This window comes from Mesoplodon densirostris, chromosome Y, assembly GCF_025265405.1.
Source record: "Mesoplodon densirostris isolate mMesDen1 chromosome Y, mMesDen1 primary haplotype, whole genome shotgun sequence".
NCBI lineage: Eukaryota > Metazoa > Chordata > Mammalia > Artiodactyla > Ziphiidae > Mesoplodon > Mesoplodon densirostris.
Genome location: NC_082682.1, coordinates 10,223,319 through 10,244,353, shown reverse-complemented (window position 1 = coordinate 10,244,353; position 21,035 = coordinate 10,223,319). Strand labels below are relative to the sequence as shown.

At 41.1% G+C, this 21,035-nt stretch overlaps 1 protein-coding gene across 1 annotated transcript in view; it reads right to left on the bottom strand.

Annotated features, from left to right (window-relative positions):
• Positions 1-5,967: 5,967 nt before the first annotated feature.
• Positions 5,968-21,035, bottom strand: part of LOC132482904 (probable helicase senataxin) — a 71,135-nt gene continuing 56,067 nt past the window's right edge. Inside the window, exons 21-26 of the mRNA XM_060088173.1 lie at positions 18,000-18,187; positions 17,288-17,380; positions 15,440-15,604; positions 11,908-12,006; positions 11,217-11,304; positions 5,968-7,215 (exon numbers count right to left, since the gene is read on the bottom strand). Coding sequence (XP_059944156.1) covers positions 6,463-7,215; positions 11,217-11,304; positions 11,908-12,006; positions 15,440-15,604; positions 17,288-17,380; positions 18,000-18,187 — 1,386 coding nt within the window. The 3' untranslated portion in view covers positions 5,968-6,462. The remainder of the gene's footprint in view (positions 7,216-11,216; positions 11,305-11,907; positions 12,007-15,439; positions 15,605-17,287; positions 17,381-17,999; positions 18,188-21,035) is intronic.

The following is a 21,035-nucleotide window of genomic DNA, read 5'->3' as shown; positions in this document are numbered from 1 at the left end:
AAACCACAAAGTCTGGCTCCTGTGACCAAGGGGTTTACTGGTGCGATAAGGGGATTATGATACAAAGGGCAGGGCTCCAATCAGTCCCCACCTGGCATGCTGTCCTCCTGGCTTGCTTCCAGGGGAAGGGAGCATCTGACCGTGCTGCTGTCTGGAGCTCTGATGTCACAGCCTCAAGCCCAGAAACATCCACGTCCGGGTGCTCTGGAGTGCCTTCCTGTCCTGTGTCCCTACACGACAAAGGTCTGAACACTGCCTGGGAAAACTCTTCTACGTGGGTACCAGAGGAATGCGACAGGAAAAGCAGTAACAACACCAAAGTCCATCAGAGTAGAACGGGCTAACTGGGGCGTGTTCCTAAAATGGAATACTACCCTCCACCCAAAAAGAGTGGATAACGGCTAGTCATCTCAGAAATGTAAGGATGAGGGGGAGAAAAGTCAGCCCCAGAATACCCATTGTATATAACACATAAACTTCAAAATTAAGTAAATATAATTTGGGGGTGTGCAGTGAAACTTTATACAAACTACAGAATTCAGAATTCGGGTTACAACTAGGTGGAAGGGTGTGGTGGGGCGGAGTGTCTGGAAGAAACATGGAGTGACCTTTCCAGGCATCAGCAGTGACATTTCTTACGATGGGGTGGGGGGTACACGAGTGTCTATTTTATTACGTCCTTCCTTTTACATCACTCTTATATACACTCTGATGTGTATGATTTATTTCACAAAAGTTTTAAGAGCCAGGTCTGTGCCAATCAGTGGTCTGAGAATCACTGTGGACATACACCATTCCCAGGTCACATATTTGTTTTTTAACTTGCTTGGGATGCCAACCTTAATTCACACAGGAAGATAAAAACTTCCCTTAGTGGCTGCTTTCTAACTTTGTAAAGACTGAAAATTAAACCTGAGATGATGTAGTAAATTAAAACGATAGTGATGTTTTTAGATCAAATTGTATGTGTTAAAGTGTATTTGATGGCTCGTTTTTAACATTTAAGAGAATTTGGCATATTCATCTCAGATTAGTTTTGTTATTTCAATTAGAAACCTACTAAATAACTCAGTTTAGGATTAAATGGAAAATTTAAGAACATTGTATTAAATGGTATTTATTTGTTTTATTATTATTATTTTTTGATGTGAGGAAAAGAATCCTCAGGTTTTCTGGTTTCTTTTTTTTTAATATTTTGAATTTTATTTTACTTTTTTATACAACAGGTTCTTATTAGTTATCCATTTTATACATATTAGTGTACGTATGTAAATGGTATTTTTAAAAGAACTAGAGATTCACCGTGTTTATGAGTTTATTAGATGCAGTAGATCAGGTTAAATACTAGAAGAGGTGGCAATTAAAGGGCTTAAAAAGAAAATTAGGGAACAGTTCTCAGAGCTTTCTGAGATGCTCTTCCTGGGTTATAATCCTCAAATTCGGCTCAAATAAAAATTTCCAATTTTTTCTTTACAAAATTTAATTTAAAAAAAGAATAGATTTAATTTATAAATGCACTTTGAAAAAAAAACAGTGATGCCCTTATGCCTTTTTATGGCAGTAGACTATAAAAATAGATCAGAATTAACTATTTCAGATACTTGCAATGACCAGGGGGGTATTTGGTAAAGGAAGCAGCAGCAATGTTTTGTAGTTTTCTGGAGGACCAGGAAAAGAGGCCCCTGTGAGCGGGGACTGTGGGAAAATCCTCATAGAAAACCCATCCCTCTGACCAGAGGAACCCCAATAAGATGTCCCTGTGACCTGAATGGTGGCAGTGTGGTTTTTGTTTTGTGTTTTTTAAATAATTTTTATGGGAGTATAGTTGATTTTAAATGTTGTGTTAGTTTTTGCTGTACAGCAAAACAAATCAGTTATATATACACATATATCCATTCTTTTTTAGATTCTTTTCCCATAGAGGCCGTTACAGACTAATGAGAAGCGTTCCCTGTGCTATACAGTAGGTCCTTATTAGTTACCTATTTTATACATAGTAGTGTGTACATGTCAATCCCAATCTCCCAATTTATCCCTCACCCTCCCCTTCCCACCAGTAACCATGTTTGTTTTCTACATCTATGACTCTATTTCTGTTTTGTAAATAAGTTCATTTGTACCATTTTTTTAGATTCCACATATAAGCGACATCATATGATATTTGTCTCTGACTTACTTCACTCAGTATGACCATCTCTAGGTCCACGCATGTTGCTGCAAATGGCATTATTTCGTTCTTTTTTATGGCCGAGTAATATCCCATTGTATATATGTACCACATCTTCTTTATCCATTCCTCTGGGGATGGACATTTAGGTTGCTTGGCTAGCGTAAATAGTGCTGCAATAAACATCAGGGTGCACGTATCTTTTCAAATTATGGTTTTCTCTGGATATATTCCCAGACCTCCTTCCCCAGCCCCACTCTGCAGCCCTTGGGAATCTCCTTCTGAACAAAAGCAGAGATGGCCAGATGGCTTTTGGTGGTGGGCCTCACCCCACTCAGGACCCGTGGGGGGACCATTACTGAGGAAGGCAGATGTGACCCCGACGGGCCCCAGGGCTGCTCCCCCTTCCTCCTGAACCCTTAGGAGTCAGGCCGCAAGGCTGGCCACTCGACGGAAACACCTGAGAGTGAGTTTAAGCTTACATTTAAAAAAGGAAAAGGCGACAAGTACTTGCCCCCAGACCCATGAAATCAGGAATTCTAGAGTAGGGCCCGGGAGTGGGAATTTTTCCGAAGTTCCCCCAGGTGACTCCAAAGTGCACCTCGCAGGCTGAGAACTACTAACAATTTGATTTGCAGCAATGCTCCTTAGACCAAAGGCAACAGTGTCCACCAGCACGGCTGGGCCCAAGCTCTAATGAAGAGAGCACAAAGGCAGCTCCTGTGGTTCCGAGCACCTTCCAACTGCAGACACCATTTACGCCATTTGACTTGGCAAATGCCTTCTGTACAGCAGGACGGGGCGATGATAACTCAGGTCCTTTCAGAGTTATGGAGGGATACCCTGTGTACAGAACCGGCCTTCACGGTGCTGCAGAACATTGGAAATTCTATTTAAGCTGAAGCTAAATTTTAGTTTCCTCCCTGAATTATTTATTCCTCAAAAAATAAATGGTGAACCCCAGGAGATGGTGGTGACAGTGCGTGTTGGTCAGGAGGGACTTTAAAAATCACTGCTCCAGCTGCTGCAGTAACAAATTCCACAAATAAAATGGCCATCGCAGAGCGCTCACCTCCCATCAGGTCACTTGGCAAGCTTATCTCACCCCAGAACACGTATGTCACTTTACGCTCGTGGGTGGTTGGTGCCTCCATCCGGAATGAGTGGGAGGCGCAGCGAAGCTGATGGTGCCCATGTCCTGGCAGAGCACAGCACATCTGACTGTGCCCCCTGAAGCCACTGCTTTTATAAAACGAGTTGTACTTTTGTAACCAGCAGTGGTGACCCCCAACTTGGCCATCTATTCCCTGCGCCCCCATTGGCGCCCCGGGAGCTCCTTTCGTGGGTCACTGTTCATCCATCCCTCCTCTCTCACCCGCTCCCCAATCTTAGCCTGGAGGTGAGCGTGCGTTTCTGGACCAAACGTCAACGTGTAACTGACACCACAACTAGCCACAGTGCACCCTGCAACCTTACGGGTAAGATTCCAAGAACAGCTGAGAAGCAAGGAGAGCTGGGATTGTGGACTGGATGAGAAACCTGAATAAAACAAATCCCCACCAGATAATTTTGGCATAAAATACATCTAATGGCAGACTAAATGGAGTATCTGGGAAGTACCTTGAACCTTCATTCAAAAACACATAACTCCTAAACCACGTCAGTTTTCTTCTTTCCACTTTTAATTCTGCCATTTTCCCTTAATGTTCAGGTTTTAACAAAGACAACAGGGCTATTGCTTGCCAAATCCCAGCTAGGAATTCAGAGCATAGAACGAATCAAAACTACAGCAAAAAAAATTATCAATCTGCACAACTAACTTTAGAAAATAGTTTAGTACAATTTTGTTGTAAAACTCATTTATGGGAGATTAATCACATGTACTTATCAAATTTCCTCCTGATAATACATGAAAAGAAAGAACTAAATAAACTGTGCATAGTAAATCCAAGGCAAGTTATATACAAAGAAGCAAAACACATTTTTAAGTAGAATATATGCATGTTCAAAGAACTAAGACTGAAAGAAGGCCACTTTCTTATAATGCCAGGGCAAGGACGAAACTAACAGCCATATTTTTCACCTGCAGTAAGGTTAACCACCAATCAACAACAGTGCTATGACAGCCACATCAAGGACACACTGTACATATGAAATGCTTCATGCAAATACATACATCAACAGGAACCACAACTCGATTCCAATGCAATGTCAGGTTTGACTGTTTCCTGCTGGGAGAGGCTGTCAGGACACAGGCTTGCTCAATACCAGGGATGATTCACTAATTCTCACGTTGCCAGACCAGGTGGAAAGTGGACCAAAAGTGAACACAACGTGGGAGAACAGGCACCAAACTTAACTGGAAATAACATCGTTTGGGTGGGGCAGCAAAGTACGTATGATGGGGAGCACTTACTTCACGTGTTGTGTGAGCGGAGTGGGAGAAGTTCCTGACCCCAGCTCTTTCCAGCATGCCTCTTCTCTAAGCTTACAGGTTTTAGATTCTCTACATTGTCACTACAAGTGTCTGCTAAATGAAGCATTTTACCAAGATAGCAGGAAAGTAAACTTAAAGAAACAATGAGCTTTCTTGCCAAAGGCCAGGCAGGAAGCTTACGAAGCCCCTACCCAGAGTGGGGCTCAGCCCGCCTCTGTCAACGGGGAGCAGGGGTTAACTGTGGGGACAGAGCACGTGCTCCCTGAGTGACAGGAGTGTTCAATCCCATCATCAGAGGTCTGGAAACCGGAGGGAGGGACAAGGGTAACAAAGAAGTAGCATGCTTAAACCTTTGGCAACCAAACGTTTTTTTTTTTTTTTTTTTTTGAAACCTCTTAATAACCTGCTTCAGTAGAATTCCTGATGAACACAAAGCCCTTTTTGCTTAAAAAGAAGATGACTGAAGAAGTTTCAAATGGTGCACATTCATCTTCAGGAATGCATGCTTTCTCCCCCAAATTAACTAGGGCTGCAAAACATTCACTACAAACCGCTAGTTCAAACAATGGTCACCTGTTACTAACACAGATTCTCAGTCTGTGATACCTCAACATCAGTGTGTGTGCGCTTGGAAAACTGGACTTTGACATTAGGCAGCCCTGCTCTCCATCAAGTCTCTCAAATCGCCACCCACCGTGGCCACTTCCTTTCACAGAAGCACAACCCCTCTAACCAGATCTTCCACCACAGCGGTGTATTTGCGTCACTTACGATGGTTTCCAAAGATGACAGGCAATCTGTCAACTCTCTCCCTGTTCTCAACTCCCAAGTATTTGCACTCCTCTCCCATCCTTCACTTTTTAGAGGATGTTTCTCTCCTGCCTAAAATATTTTATCTGCTCTGCCCTACCTGGTTCCCAAGCTGCCTGGTGACCAGTATCCCTTGGGAAGATGTTAAACATCCAGCTTTTCATGAGTTGGATTCTCTTGGCGATCCACAGGCTTCCACAAGCCACCCCAGCACTGCTCCAATACTTGGCAACCACTGGATTTGTAACCCACCAGTTGCAGGAAATTCACAATATGCTGGGGGCATCTGAATGACATTTCAAGAATTATTCTTTCATTTCACATTCTTCTATCTCATGAAGAATGAGAATTTTAGCTAGAGAACTACGTGCTGACTACAATGGGCAGATGAACTCGTCACAGAAATGTAACATCCTGTGCCAAGGTGCCTCGTCTAAAAAGGTGCAGGAGTGGAACTTCACCTAACAGAGCTCTGCTTCCCAGGGTCTTGCCCAGGACACTCCAGTTGGTTTAACAGGACTCTGACCCAACGCATTGACTCAGTTCTCTCAGGCCACCTGGGCTGTTAAAGACGTCTGTTTGCTACAACAATCTCTGAAAGGACCTGCCCTCCTCCCATCTTTTTTTTTTTAAATATAAGGTTTGTTCCGTTGAAAATGATTAACATTTTAAGCAGGGGAAAGAAAAGCTGTCTACCAAATTTTAAGAGGATTCTGTTATTTGCTATACAAATATACATTCCAACTTTTACAGCATCCTCTTAAAATCCTCCAGTCTGACCTTTCCTACAGAAGAACAAGAGATCAACATTTTAAGTCTTCGACTTCGAGGACATTATTACTGATACACAAATGCCTTCTGAAAGCTTTTGAAACTGACAAAATGTACTGAAGATGACCAAGAGGCCCATGTGTTAGGATACATTTTCTGTTTTCCAACAGCACACAAACTCCTTTAAGGAAAAAAGTAATCTTATCTGGACAGTCCTACTAGCTGGTCATCTGAAGTTTGCAGTAATGCTTGTGACTGACAGTCTCATTTGGCTCCACTATAAAAGCTTCCTCTTCTTCAATCTACTGTCCTCCTCCTCCAGTCCCCTCTCGTCCCTGCCTGAGTTCCTCTTTGTGTGGTGGCTCAGAGAGCCACGCCTCTCCTGATTCCCCTTGGTGAAGGCACTGGTCTCCCTCCTGTGGCTGAGTGCCTCCCCTTCCTGGGCACATCTTCTCTCACTCGTGGAAGTACTGGTACTAGCAGCTGGAGGATCACACTGCATGCGAGGTCTCTGGTTGTTCACAGCAGCTCCCTTGGTGGGGGCCTGCTGCCCAATACTGGTCGGATCCTGGTGACTTCCGGGGGAGCCTTGCTCTCCAGAGGGAGGCGTTGCTCCAGGATACCAGGGGCTCAAGGGCTGCAGCTCAAAGAGGCTCTTCCCTTTGGCTTCACAGCCCAAGCCCATCCTCCTAAGCAGTCGTGGGTCCCAAGGCCAGTCCTGAAGGGGTGGCCTTTCAGGGTCCTTTGCAGTAACAGTGACAGTGGCTTCTTTGGACTCAGAGGGTGAGGGGTACAGGGAAGAAGCAAGAGACATCTCGGCAAATTCACTGTCTAGCTTGTTGCTGGGCACTCTGCCCTGGGGTCTGGAAACCTCTGGCGTGATAGCAGGAGGGTGAGTCAGACTTCTCTGCAGTATGGGCCTGTGTTTCAGAATCTTCATTGCATCGTATCTATAGTATTTGTTGCAAGTCTTAATAATGGCACCACGCTTCTGCGCATCCTGAATCAGGTGGTTCCAATGCTGGTTTTCCTTGAAACAAAGAGAAGGAAGTAAGTTACATCCCAAAGAAACACTCATATGCATGGGAAGCAGAGGTTCCAGCTTTCACTTCTGAACAAATAGTAAGTATACTTTCGTGAACAGATTCTCAAGAATCCATTACTTGTTAGACAAGGCTGAAAGGAAAAATAAGGTGGAATACAGAACTATAAAGCCATGCTGCTAGAAAAGAACACTGGGAACCACCTCTAAGAAAGTACTTCCATCATTTTACCACTGATACTCAGGCCACGTGGTGAATTAGCTGTCATGCAAATCTGTACCAACTGCCGGTAGCCTCATGTAGCTCTTTCATCTTCAATTAAATAAAATTAAAAATTCATTTCCTCAGTTGCACCAGCCACATTTCAAGTGCTCAGCAGACACTTGTGACTAGGGTTAGTATCCTGGACAACACAGACACAGAAGGGCTCCGTCATCCCACCAAGTTCCCTTTGACACTGCTGACCCTAGAGTCTTGCCTGTTTCTGGCCAAGGCTAACATTCTGGAAGAGGAAGGCTTGGTTTCAGAAAGCTCCAACTCTTGAGTGCATGCTGACTGTTCTAGAAAGAGGACCACAGCTTGCATCAAATTCCCAAAGGCTTCCCAAACTCCCAAGGGCTAAAACATCTTAATCTGCTGAGATAACTATTCCAAAGATGTTGTCTCACTTGTGTCTCTTTTCTAGAAGAGCTTAAATTATGAAAAGCACATCTAAACGGAAAAACAAAACAAAAACCCAACTCACGCATCTCTCCTCTCTTCCTTTTAGTTTCCTCAACAATAAATTGCTTCTTTACAACCATCAGAACTTGGGCCTCTTTAGACAGAAGAAAGAGAGAGTATGAGGGAGGAAAAAAGACAGAGATTGAAGGAAAGAGAAGGAAAGGATAGCTCCCCTCATGGGGGCTCCTGCACTATTCATGAAGGTGGGTAAGGGTATAGCAGTGAAGCTGCATACATAGTACTGACCTGCTGTGTGACCTTGGTCAAGTCACTTGACCTCTCTGAGCCTGTTTCCTCACTGTAAGGTATGAATAGTATTTTATTTAAATGACTCTAAAATGTGCGTTGAAATAAAATAAAATAAATAAAATGCGCTTTATTTTCACATTTTACCATTTCTGACTTTAGGGTGCCTCTAGGCCAGACAGCAGTTTCCATGTATGTAATCCTGGAGGAATTCATGGCTGGGCAGCTACAACCTCTTGACTTTTAGTCAACAAACCACTTCTAAAAAGAATGAGTCCTGGCTCTTGCCTGAAAAATCTTTCCACAGACATCTTCTGATAAGACAAGAAAGTACCAGCACTACAACTTGGAGAATGGAGATCAGAAGTTGGAAAAAAACCCGGGACCACAGTGGGGCCCTCTCATGACACACCTCTGACTGCACAGGGAATGGTTCGAACATCAGTAAGGGTACATGGGATGGTGAATGGGGACGCCCAGAGTGTTAGTCTGAGAGTGAGATGCTTTCAGGGGTATCTTAGTCTACCTATTTTGCTGTTTTTCCTAGGTATGAACAAGAGTGGTATGACACTGGGTTGGCCAAAATGTTCATTCAGATGTTACAGAAAAAAACAAATGAACCTTCTGGCCAACCCAATAAAAATCTGTCTAAAGTCTAAAAGAGTTTTTTCAGTCACTATAAGACAAAAATTCTAAGTGAAAATAAAGTGTCACAGTTCAATAGTAGAGCATAAAATAATGACGCACATTATATAACTATTGGCTTCTTGGATTTGATAAACTATGGTGGCAATGCAGACCTCACAGGGCCTTTTAAAGTAAGTCGCATAAATCAAGTGCACGGTACGGTGACCGCATGCACCAGGAGGTGCATGTAAGAGGTACCAGTCTCAGATCTCCCTGACTCAGGAGAGCTCTTGAGAGTCCTACCCTGTGGCTGGAAAGCAGATGTAAAGCAGATGGCCTTGCTGCTATTTCTGCCAATTCTACTGCACCTAAACTTGCTGTTTAATCCAATCCCTAGATCACAAAAACAGTTCTGAGAAGGGGCTATTAGTCTTGATTTCTCAGAGGAAACCAAGTGCCTTAATCACTGATTCTATCTCCATAAGGGAAACTGGGCTGAAGAACTAAAAAAAAAAAAAAAAAAAAAAAAGAGGCTCGGGAAGGGGGAAGCCCAAGGATAAATACGCAAGTTGGATTGCAAAGTCCAAATGATAAACTGGAAGTTTTTCTATTCTGTTCTGCCGGTCTCTTTTTGTCACACTGGCTTCCCAGAGTGAAGATAATAACGTCTATACTGCACCTAGACGTCAGTGGTCTTCAAATCTGCGTGACGGTGACTCTGGGGCTCACAGAGACTTCCTCAGGGGGTTGTGAGCACGTTTTCTGGGAATGAATTTCCAAACCTCAGCTTCCAAACCCCAGTTCCCTATGTCCTCCTGGGGCTTTTCTGCCCTTCCACTCCACCTTCACAACCGCAAGTCTCACCTGTCCCAAATCTGACCACAGGACACACAGCTAGGGGAGGTAAACATGCCTGGGTGTCAAATAGCGGGGCTGGTAAACAGAGGGCTGCCCATGAAGGCTCCTGCAATCAGGTCATCTAAGAGACACAGCTCTATAAACATTTTACTTTTCGGGTTTGAACATTATCAAAATTCAACTGTGTGAAAAGAGTAATTGTTAATACGTTACTCAACTGACAAGATATCGTTCGTTAATACTCAGATGCTTATGGTCACAGGAAAAATAATTTTTAAAAAAAAAACTCTTTGAGGTAACTATAGAATCATAGGAAGTTACCAAAACAGTCCAGAGGTTCCACACACCCTTCACACAGTTTCCCCAAATCGTTATGAAAACCAATTCTTTAAATTTTCAAATTTACATGTAAAGTTTTTGTGGCAGAAAAGCCTAATAGTCATATTAACAGAAAGCCTTTTAATTATGAAAATATATAAACTACCCCCACTGAATTTTATCCTAAACAGTATAAATGGCAATTCAATTTTAAAGAGCAGAAAGAATAACACTGCTCTCTATTCCACTGGATATATTTAAGAGTGGCAAAATGGATTTATTTTTAATAGCTTTCTTTTAAAATGTCAAATATTTACAATATATTAGAAACAAAATCTTTATCAACACTTAACGATGAAACATTTTCAATATAATCTTAAAAGCGGAGGATACACAGCTTTTAAACATTCTTTCAAGGGGGTGCACAAACAACAAAGGTTGAAGACCACAAATCTAGATAAGAGCTGAATGAGAAAGACTGTATTTGGGCGCCCTCTGGTGGAACTAACCAAAACGGAGGAAAATCCTACTGAGTTGGCACCTCTCCTGAGATAAAACAATGACTCTGTTAAATACAGAAATTAGAGAAACTGAGTTATTACACCTAATGAGGCAGGCAGCAAATACATGTTTTATCTAGCTGTGGTTCACCAAATTAAGCTGTACTATTACTATCTGTCGACTACAGATGTAAACTTGCCCCTCCTTCTACAGGAGTATCTGTACGGATGGATGAGCTCTGATGCCACTCACCCCTCAAGGGAAACAGCAAGCAGTGCTGCTCTAAGTGCCAAGACAGAAATGAAGATCCAAGCACTTTCCTGCAAATTCCCCCTCTCTGGCATTAAGCTAGGCTAATAGCCACATTTACTGAGTGTTTACTAAGTGCTAACCAATCTTCTAGCACTTTACATATATGGGTTTACATGTCTTCTTAACAATTCTACAATGTAGATACAATTTTTTTAAAGCTCATCTTGAGAGTACACTACGGATACCTGGGTCTTGGGCTAAGAAAGGGTGAGCAGTTTAGGCATTATAAAAGCTCCCAGGAAGAAGCTGCTGGAGGACAAAACAACCAGTGGGAAGAGGCTCATTATTGTTTGTAGCTTCGAAATCATTTCCACTTTGATGAAAAATAAAAATAAAACCTCAACCCGGTATCAGTCATCATGAGCAAACTCTGGAGTTCCCCGGTCCTCGAGAATGTACCTACCATCAGGGTCCTCAAATGTCCCAGGATGAAGAGGCTATACTTGGCTCGTGTGATGGTGACATTCAATCTCTGCAAACTTGCCAGAAACCTAAGCAATAGAAGGAAAAAAAAGAGTTACTTCCTTCTTCAGAAAGACTCGGCATGTCAGCGTAGGTGAGACACAGGCATTTCAGACAGCTTTTCTTGGGCTCCTGCTTTAAGCTCGTGGTGCAGGACCCGGCACAGAAGCAATTCCCATTAAGGACAGCAAACAAACAAGAGGCCCAGTGCTTTCCTTCAAAGTGATGCATCTGTCTGTCAATTTCCTATTTTGACTTGGATGAGATATTGGAAAGTTTAATGGTATGATTTTTAAGCCTTCAAAGATCCTAAAAATATGATAGGAGATCAATTATGACACATACCATGGAGAGGAGCATGCCCCTGCAAAATATACTGGATTCGATAATCTGTTTCACTCTTATCAGGTGAAACAACAGATTTACACTGTGACATGGGTTAATAAACAAGGTACCAAGAGAAGCAGACCTAACAGTGGATCACCTTCACAACTTAAAAAAGAAACCTTCATGATATTACTCAATTTTTTATATAAGAAAATAGAGCAAATGATGGTATTCTCTAACAGTGATTAAAAGGATCTAACTCTGGATCATAAACAAGCAAAGAATCAATGATGACAGTTACCCACCCAATTGAGCCTTGCATGGCATTTGCTCTGACACATGTAACAATAATACAGTCTTTCTCACGACCCTGGAAGGCATCCACGGTATCTACTTCTGCTGGCCTATTTACGAAGAGAGAAACATATTTGCTGAAAAAAGATAATTATTAAATATACATATTTACACAGTAGTATTTCTTATTTTTTTAGTGCTATCTTTTTAAACTGGAGTAGAATTCACATAACACAGAATTCACCATTTTAAAGCACACTATTTGGTGGTGTTGAGTCCATTCACTACAGTGTGCAGTCATCACCGCTATCTAATTTCATAGCATGTCCATCATCCAGGAGAGAAGCCCTGTGCCTATCAGCCATCAGTCTCTATCTCCCCCTCCCCAGGCCCTGGCAACCACTAATCTACTGTCTGTCTCTATGGACTTTTCTACATGGGAAATTTCATATAAATGGAATCATAAAATATGGGACCTTTTGTGTTGGGCTTCCTTCACCTAGCATAATGTTTTCAAGGTTCATCCGTGTCGTAGACTGGTAACAGTACTTCATTCCTTCCACGACTGACTATTCGCTTGTACAGATACACAATTTACTTCTTACCTATGTACCATTTTGGAACATTTGGGTTGTTTCCACTTTTTGACTATCATGAATAATGCTGCTATGAACATTCATGTACTAGATTTTGTGTGAACCCTTTCTCAATTCTTTCAGGTATGTACCTAGGAGTGGAATTGCTGGGTCACATGGTAATTCTATGTTCAACTTTAGGAGGAACTGCCAAACTGTTTTCTGCAGTTTCTCATCAGCAATGTGTAAGTATTCTAATTTCTCCACATCCTTTCAAAAACTTGTTATTGTTTTTTTTTTTTTTGTAATGCTAGTCATCTTGGTGGGTGTGAAATGATATCTCCTCATTGTGGTTTTGATCTGCATTTCCCTAATGACAAATGATGTGGAACAGCTTTTCATGTGCCTGTTGGATTTTTGTTTATCTTCTTTTGAGAAATGCTATTCACATCCTTTGCCCGCTTAAAAAGTTAGATTATCATTTTATTAAGTTGTATGAGTTCTTTATATATTCTGGATATGACTTGTCAGATAAATATTTTGCAAGTATTTTCTCCCACTCTGTGTGTTGTCTTTTCACTCTTTTGATAGTGTGTCCTTTGAAACACATAAGTTTTTAATTTTTATGAAGGCCAATTTACTTCTCCTTTGGTTACTGGTGCCTGGGTATCATATCTAAAAATCTGTTGCCTAATCTGAGGTCATATAAATTTACCTTTGTTTCCTTGTAAGTTTTATAGTTTTGTCTCTTAGACTCAGAGCACTCATTCATTTTGAGTTAATTACTCTATACAGTGTGAGACAGGGGTCTAAATTCATTCTTTTGCAGGTGGATATCCAGTTATTCCAGCACCGTATGTTGAAAAACTATTATTTCCCCAATGAGTAGGCTTGGCACCCTTGTTGAAAATCAACTGGCCATGAATGTATGGATTGATTTCTGGAATCTCACTTCTAGTCTATTGGTCTATATATGTCTACCCTTATGACAGTACCAGTGTTGATAGCTTTGTAGTAAATTTTGAAAGAGGGAAGTGTGAGCCCTCCAACATTGTTCTCTGTCAAGCTATTTAGGGTCTCTTGCACTTCCATGTGAATTTTAGAATAAGCTTGTCCATTTCTGTAAAAAAAAAGGTAGCTGGAATTTTGACAGAGATAACAATGAATCTGTAGATCAACCTGGGGAATGGTGCCATCTTAACAATATTAAGTCTTCCGATCCATGGACATGAAATGTCTTTACATTTATCTAGTACTTTAAATTCTTTCAACAACGTTTTGTCCTTCTGTGTATGAGCTCACACTTCTTTGGTTACATTTACTCCGAAGTACTTTGTTCTTTATGATGCTACTGTAAATGGAATTTTAAGAAATTTTCCTTTTCAGACTTCTCTAGAGTGTACAGAAATACAACTGATTTTTGTATACTGATCTTGTACCTTACAACTCTGCTGAACTTGTTTATAAGGACCAGTAGTTTGCAAAGATTTTTTTAGGTTTTTCTAGATGTAAGAGTATGCCATTTGTTTTTTTTTGTTGTTGTTGTTAGTTTTGGGTTTTTTTTGGTTTTTGGATTTTTTTGTGGCCACACGGCATGCAGGATCTTAGTTCCCTGACCAGGGACCAAACCCATGCCCCCTGCGGTGGAAGCATGGTGTCTTAACCACTGGACCACCAGGCAAGTCCCAGATTATGCCATTTGTGAAGAGACACTTTTACTTCTTCTTTTCCAATATGGATGCCATTTATTTCCTTTTCTTGCTTAATTGCTCTGCATAGAACTTCTAATACAGTGCTGCACACAAGTAGTGCAAGTAGAGAGAGTAGAGAGAGGCATCCTTCCTCATCATAGGGGGAAAGCTTTCAATCTTAGCATCAAGTATGATGTGTTAGCTGTGGGTTTTTCATAGATGCTCTTTATTAGGTTGAGGAAGTTCCCTTCTCTTCCTAGTTTGTTGAGTATCTTTATCATGAAAGGTTGCTGCATTCAGTCACATGTCTTTTCCACATTTATTCAGATGATCACCGTCATGTGGGGTTTCCCCCTTTAATATGGTATATCACACTGACTGATTTTCATATGTTGAACCAACCTTGCATTCCTGAGATAAATTCCACTTGACTGTGGTAAATAATCCTTTTAATATGCTGTTGAGTTCAGTTGCCATTATTTTGTTGAGAATTTCTGCATCCATATCCATAAAGGATATTGGTCCATAGTTTTCTTTTCTGGTGATGTCTCCATGGCTTTGGTATCAGGGTAATAATGGCCCCATAAAATGAGTTAGAAAGTCTTCCCTTCTATTTTTTGGAAGCATTTGCAAAGGACTGGTGTTAATTCTTAATGTTGGACAGAATTCACCTGTGAAGCCTGATCCTCTGTTTTTCTCTGTTGGAAAGTGATTACTAACTCACTCTTTTTCATTTAATAGGTCTATCCAAAGTTTCTGTTTTTTCCTAGAGTCAATTTTGGTACTTTGTGGGTTTCTAGGTGCAGAAACATTTGAGTTAATGGATTTCCAATATTTAATTTTTTTATTTTACTGTTGAGGTATAAAGGAGACAAAAACATGACCCTATACATGAAGGCACTAAAAGGGTTAAATAATTTATTGTAAGTGAAAATGTGAATACATGATTCTCAGTAGAGTTAGAATTCAGATAACAAGTCATCCAACTAAAGGTAAAGGCCTGAAGAATTTCTCAGTCACTTCCATTGTCAAGTGTAACGGTGATGACATTTGAACTGACAGGAGGTACTCCATCTGCAGGGGCTACACGTGTAACCACACTCCCTCCCAGCACAAGTCTATGGAGCCAGGGTCCTAGTCTCCTTGTTCTATACTACCAGGGTCTAAGACCACTCCCTAGAGTTAAGTTTCCTTTTCTTCTTTCCTTCTATCCCCTCTTTCTTCTTTTTAATTCAACAGAAAAACTCAAAATATCTGTAAAAATAGAGATGCCTCACCCTCTTCTATCAAACTCTTTGTCCAAATCCTTCTGAATCATCATCTTCTGAGCCTTGTAATGGGTTATTATGCCAACGTTTCGGAAAGTAACATCCCTTCTTCTGTCTTTCATAAGTTTAATTATTTCCATTACCAGTTTTATTTCTTGAACATTTACATATGAGCTAAATAAGATGAAAACAAAAAATACAACACATCAAAACTAATAGCAGTCCAATTGCTAAGTTAAGTTCCACTTTGTTTTCCACTACAGTAAAGAGTACATAGGTAGGTTTCATCTTTATTCAGTCAGCAGTGATTCAAAGAGGCTGTTATAATGACCATTAATATTGTACAGATGAATAAATATAAAAATAACTGCCCAGTGAAACACAAAGTTGTAGGAGAGAAAAGTGGTTCGAGTTACGTGATGTTAAGGCACCAGTTTCTTCACTTATTAAAACAGGGATAGCCACAGTGAGAACGAAAGTATTCATAATAATAATGAAGATATGACTAATGAATAGCTAACGTAAGGATTGACTATCTTCCCAACACTGAGAAAAGTGCTTCAGATGTACTACCTTCCTGCATTCCCCACCACAGGCCATGCAGATCATGCACCACATGACCGAGAGGATGGCAGCCACACAGACTAAATGTGACCCGGCTCCCAGAGATGAACAAACACGGGGCCCTACAGCAGGATCACGTCCTCTGTCCTTGCTGGCCTCATCCTGCACTCCCAACTCATCTCCTGAACTACAATGCGATCCCTCATCACCATACCAAATGCAACATGTGTGCACACTGGGGGATGCCCTGCATGCACAACTTTATTCCCGAGGCTACCTTATCTGTCTCACTTTAAAGCCTTAAATATTCACTATTCTAATTTCAAGACTTACTATACAGACAAGCCAGTCAGCTAGCTTTCTTTTCCATACCTGAAAGCTTTATTTGGTCACCTCTCAGGCCAACACTCTTCCCGTGACCATCCATCTCCATAATACTTATGCGGTAAACTCTCAATCCTCTGCTCCATTCCAACAGACCCCACTACAACCTCCACAATCCCTCTGGAATAGCAACCCCCCAGCCAACTGCTCCGTATTTCTAACTTCTTCACTGAAGGGCCCCTCCTTCCACCACTATTAACTAATATCTTATTCTCATGGAGGACACCACTTGCTCTGCAGCTCTCTCTTGACACAGAGGTGGAATTTCTATTTCTTCATACGTCATGATGCAGGGGTGGCATTTCTATCTGTGCTAACAAATACAGCCTCCGGGCTCCTCCTCCTTTATTCTCACACAAGAAGCCCCGGCTCCTCTGAGGTGCTTCCTAATTAGCAACCACTGCTCCTTTTGTGCTGTCATTCACAAACCACCTGATTCACAATCCAACATGCTGAAAGTATTGTCCACCCTCTGCCTCACACCTTGATTCAACTGTATCTGTACTTATCCATCACAATACTTAACCCAACTGGAACCATTAATCACCACGGTGATGGCCTGGTTAATGTCTGTCTCGCCTGTTAGACCACAGCAGCCTTACACTGGGGCCACGTCTGTTTTACTCACAGCTGGGATCTCAGCATGGATCTACTGAAGTGCTGACCGCATGTTAGGTAACATAACCCCCATTACCCAGTTAAGAAAAAAATTCAAGACTGAAATATATAAAGACATCAGTAATTTATGATTGAAAAGGTGAAGTTATCAACCCAGCTAAAAGAAAATGATTGTGCACTGGCACTAGGCAGAGAGATTTATATGGAAAGTATTTTGAATTTAAATATGAACAGAAACAATACAAAAATTCTGGGACCATCAGTGCGGACTGAAGAAAAAGGAGAACTTACTCATTATCCCGCTTTTCTGAACCATCTTCAACATCAAACACGAGGTAGGGTTGAAATGGCCAGTCAGATGAACACCGAATGGTCTCTGTCATTCTACAAAAGAGCAGCCACCATTTAGAATGCAAGTCAAATTACAAGAGAAAATGTTTTAGAATTATTATTACTATTTGTTCTTTCTGTGGAAGAGAGCAAGGGAAAGTTAAGAGGACAAGAGGACCTTCTTTTTAAATAAAATTAAATACTTTTAAATAACATATTTTAGTGAAAGGTAGCAAGTTAATTTCATTTCTATTCTAGTACTAGGGAGAATGACCCATGTAAATTAAAATATAACAATCATGATTGGAAAATTACTCATAATACAGTAAGTGAAAAAAGCATGCTACAGTATACTATGTAGAGCATGGTGTGCTTTCCCACCCCCCCAAAAAAGGAGAAAAAGTAAAAAAAAGATGTGCATAGTACAAGGACTGGAAGTAGATATAACAAAATGTTACCAGCGATTACTTCTGGGTAGTATCAATAGGGGTTGGGTTTATCCCTTTCTTTTCATTTATCTGCATTTGCTACAATCAATAGGACTTTTGTAATTAAAATTATTAAACCTTTGTGTTTTTAATAACAAGACCTAAAAGCACAACAAAAGAGCTATTCTTCCTAAGCAGCCAAACCTACAAATAAAACAGGTGAACATGAAATGAACAGAGCTCACCTATTTGTTTTCAAGTTCCTGTTATAAATGTAATTAGAAGGGAAGAGACATATGTCTGGGTGCATCCTGTACTGAATGGTGAGCTGTAAGACAGGCAGCCTGCCAATCACATTGTGCTCCACGTTCTCTTCCAGAAGGTTGTAGAAGCGGGCCATCATCGACTGGTCATAGCCATACTCCTGGGCCTTCTGAAAGGAGGAAAACAAAGCAATAATCTGCAAGAATTCATGTGTACTTTTCCCACTATTAAAAAAAAAAAACAATCACTGAGCTCTAAAATGTACAAGGTATTACCAACAACCAAAGATTCAGAGAGAGAAGATGTTTCCGACTCCAGCCCTAGAAAAGCCATGTAGCTTGACTACAAAAGTTAAGGTATTTTCCCCTTATTTAGAAAACCCACATACTGCTTATGAACGAGATGTGATCTTGTGAATGACCACAGCTGTCGCTATTTTGGTGCTAACAGAGGTCACCTGAAAGAACCGATGATAAAAGCAGCAAAGAACTGTAACACAGATTTTAACAATTATTTCTGGGCTATGCTCTCACAACTAGAAATAATGAATGCCATTGTAAATAAGCCTCTGAAAGACCAATTTCTTTATCCATCCATCATATACCGAGCAGCTAAAATTTGGGGTGCTGACAGTCTACAGTGAAGATCAAATGTCACAGAGCTTACATTCTAGTAGAGGACACAGGCAACTAAGTTGATTTCATAAATCCAAGAAAGGGTTACAAACCTGTGATCTGAAACACAGTGACTTAATTGACAAACGAAGAAAACTGTCTTAATGTTATCACGGTCGTGCCTTGGGATATACTTTTCAATGGTAGCATCACATCAAGATTCAAAAAGTATTACGTCTTAAATAATCTAGAAGCAAAAAATGTGCTCTGGAAAACCCACTAGGATGATGCAATCTTTATGAGTGACGTTGACAATATGAGCGTTGAAGATGTATGTGCACAGTTTTAATAAACTTGTTTCACAAACTATCAGAGTGGAGAAAACAGGTGTTACTTCTTATTTATATTAGTTATATATGTGATTATTTACATATGTGATATTAAATAAGTTTGTATAATTAAAGAGAATATTTTTAGTAGACATTTGGCAATTTCATCTATACCCCCCAAAGTTTATCTATTCAAGTTAGCTAAAAAACCTCATTTATTTCACTCTGGGGAAAAAGAAAATGGTTTATATGAGGTAACACATCTACTTCCAGAAAAAAAAACTGAGTCCATCCTACAAAATGATGGAGATTTTTATGTTTTGACATGAACATATATCCCTGATCTATTTACTGACTGGAAAAAAGGGTAATTTGGTACAGACTGATTCTTCCACCTTTAAACAAGGTCAAAACCTACATACAGGGCTTCCTTGGTGGCACAGTGGTTGAGAGTCCTCCTGCCAATGCAGGACCCAAGGGCTCGAGCCCTGGTCTTGGAAGATCCCACATGCCATGGAGCAGCTGGCCCCGTGAGCCACAATTACTGAGCCTGTGCGTCTGGAGCCTGTGCTCCGCAACAAGAGAGGCCGCGACAGTGAGAGGCCCGCGCACTGCGATGAGGAGTGGCCCCCACTTGCCACAACTAGAGAAATCCCTAACACAGAAACAAAGATCCAACACAGCCATAAATTTAAAAAAAACCTACATACATATACACAAATTTATACGTTCCCTATAGCCATCTGACATTCTGAATCTAGTAACTTATTTACTGTCTGTTACCCACTAGGAATGTCAGCTTCATGAGGGCAAGGATTTTTTTTTTCTTTGTGGTATGCGGGCCTCTCACTGTTGTGGCCTCTCCCGCTGCAGAGCACAGGCTCCGGACGCACAGGCTCATCAGTCATGGCTCAGCCGCTCCGTGGCTTGTGGGATCTTCCCGGACTGGGACACGAACCCGTGTCCCCTGCATCGGCAGGTGGACTCTCAACCACTGTGCCACCAGGGAAGCCCAAGGGCAGGGATTTTCGTCTATTTTCATCACTGTCATGACGCCAAAACTTAAAAACAGTGCCTGAATTAGCCTGGCACTCAATGAACACAGACTGAAAAAAGTCAACACACACATGCCCACAAACTGTTCAAATACTCACTAAACTGTTCATAGTACTTATCCCTAGGGTTAGAAAGGCATGCTGAGAAAATTAACTTTGTAATTATTTTCTGAATCTTCTCAATAAGCCTCTATTATTTTTGCAACAATAAGAAAAGCCTAAATGGATTTTTCTCATTTCTGCTGTTTTTAATCCATCACCAAAGGAGACAGTCAAGTTGAGGCCTATCGACAACCCTTTTCACTAACCACATGCTAAAGCCCTTCAGGAAGTTAAATCAGTAGGTTTCTGAAATACTGCAACTAGTCAAAGAATGCAGGGCAGAGCTGGCTCCTCCTAGGTCTCCACAAGCAGAACCCCCCACAGCAGCTCTGTCCTATGGACAAGGTTTTCACTCAGGGACACGGGCGCTCCTAGGCTACTCCCTTGAACAGTCACGCACGAGTGTTCAGACGTCAAAGAACTGCACTATCCTTTTGATGATTCCAAAGTCAAAAACAATACTAACCAAAAAAACCTGCTTTGTTTCCATAACGTAACAGAAATGCTGTGAAAATGGTCTGTTCTCTGGGACAGTTTATGCAGCCACTACTCTATATTTGTACAAATAATCTATGTATCAGTAAAATGCTGAAATTTCATTAAACTTCAAAACCGTCATCTAGACCTATGAAGATTACCCAAAACATCTGAATCCTGATTCTGCTGTGCATTTCTAGGAGCCACCTTTAGTGAGATTTAAGAAACGAAGTGAACGGAACCACAACTTTGGTGCTCATCTTCCCACAAGCACAGCCCACAACCTCTTTCCTTTCCCACCTTCCCTTTCAGAGGATATGAGGGACACCGGCATTTTCCTGTGCTATAGGATACAGAATTCTAAAATTGAAAACGTTACTGTAAGAATAATTTCTCTTTATACTGTTTTCCTCAAATTTTCACATATTGAAAGATAAATC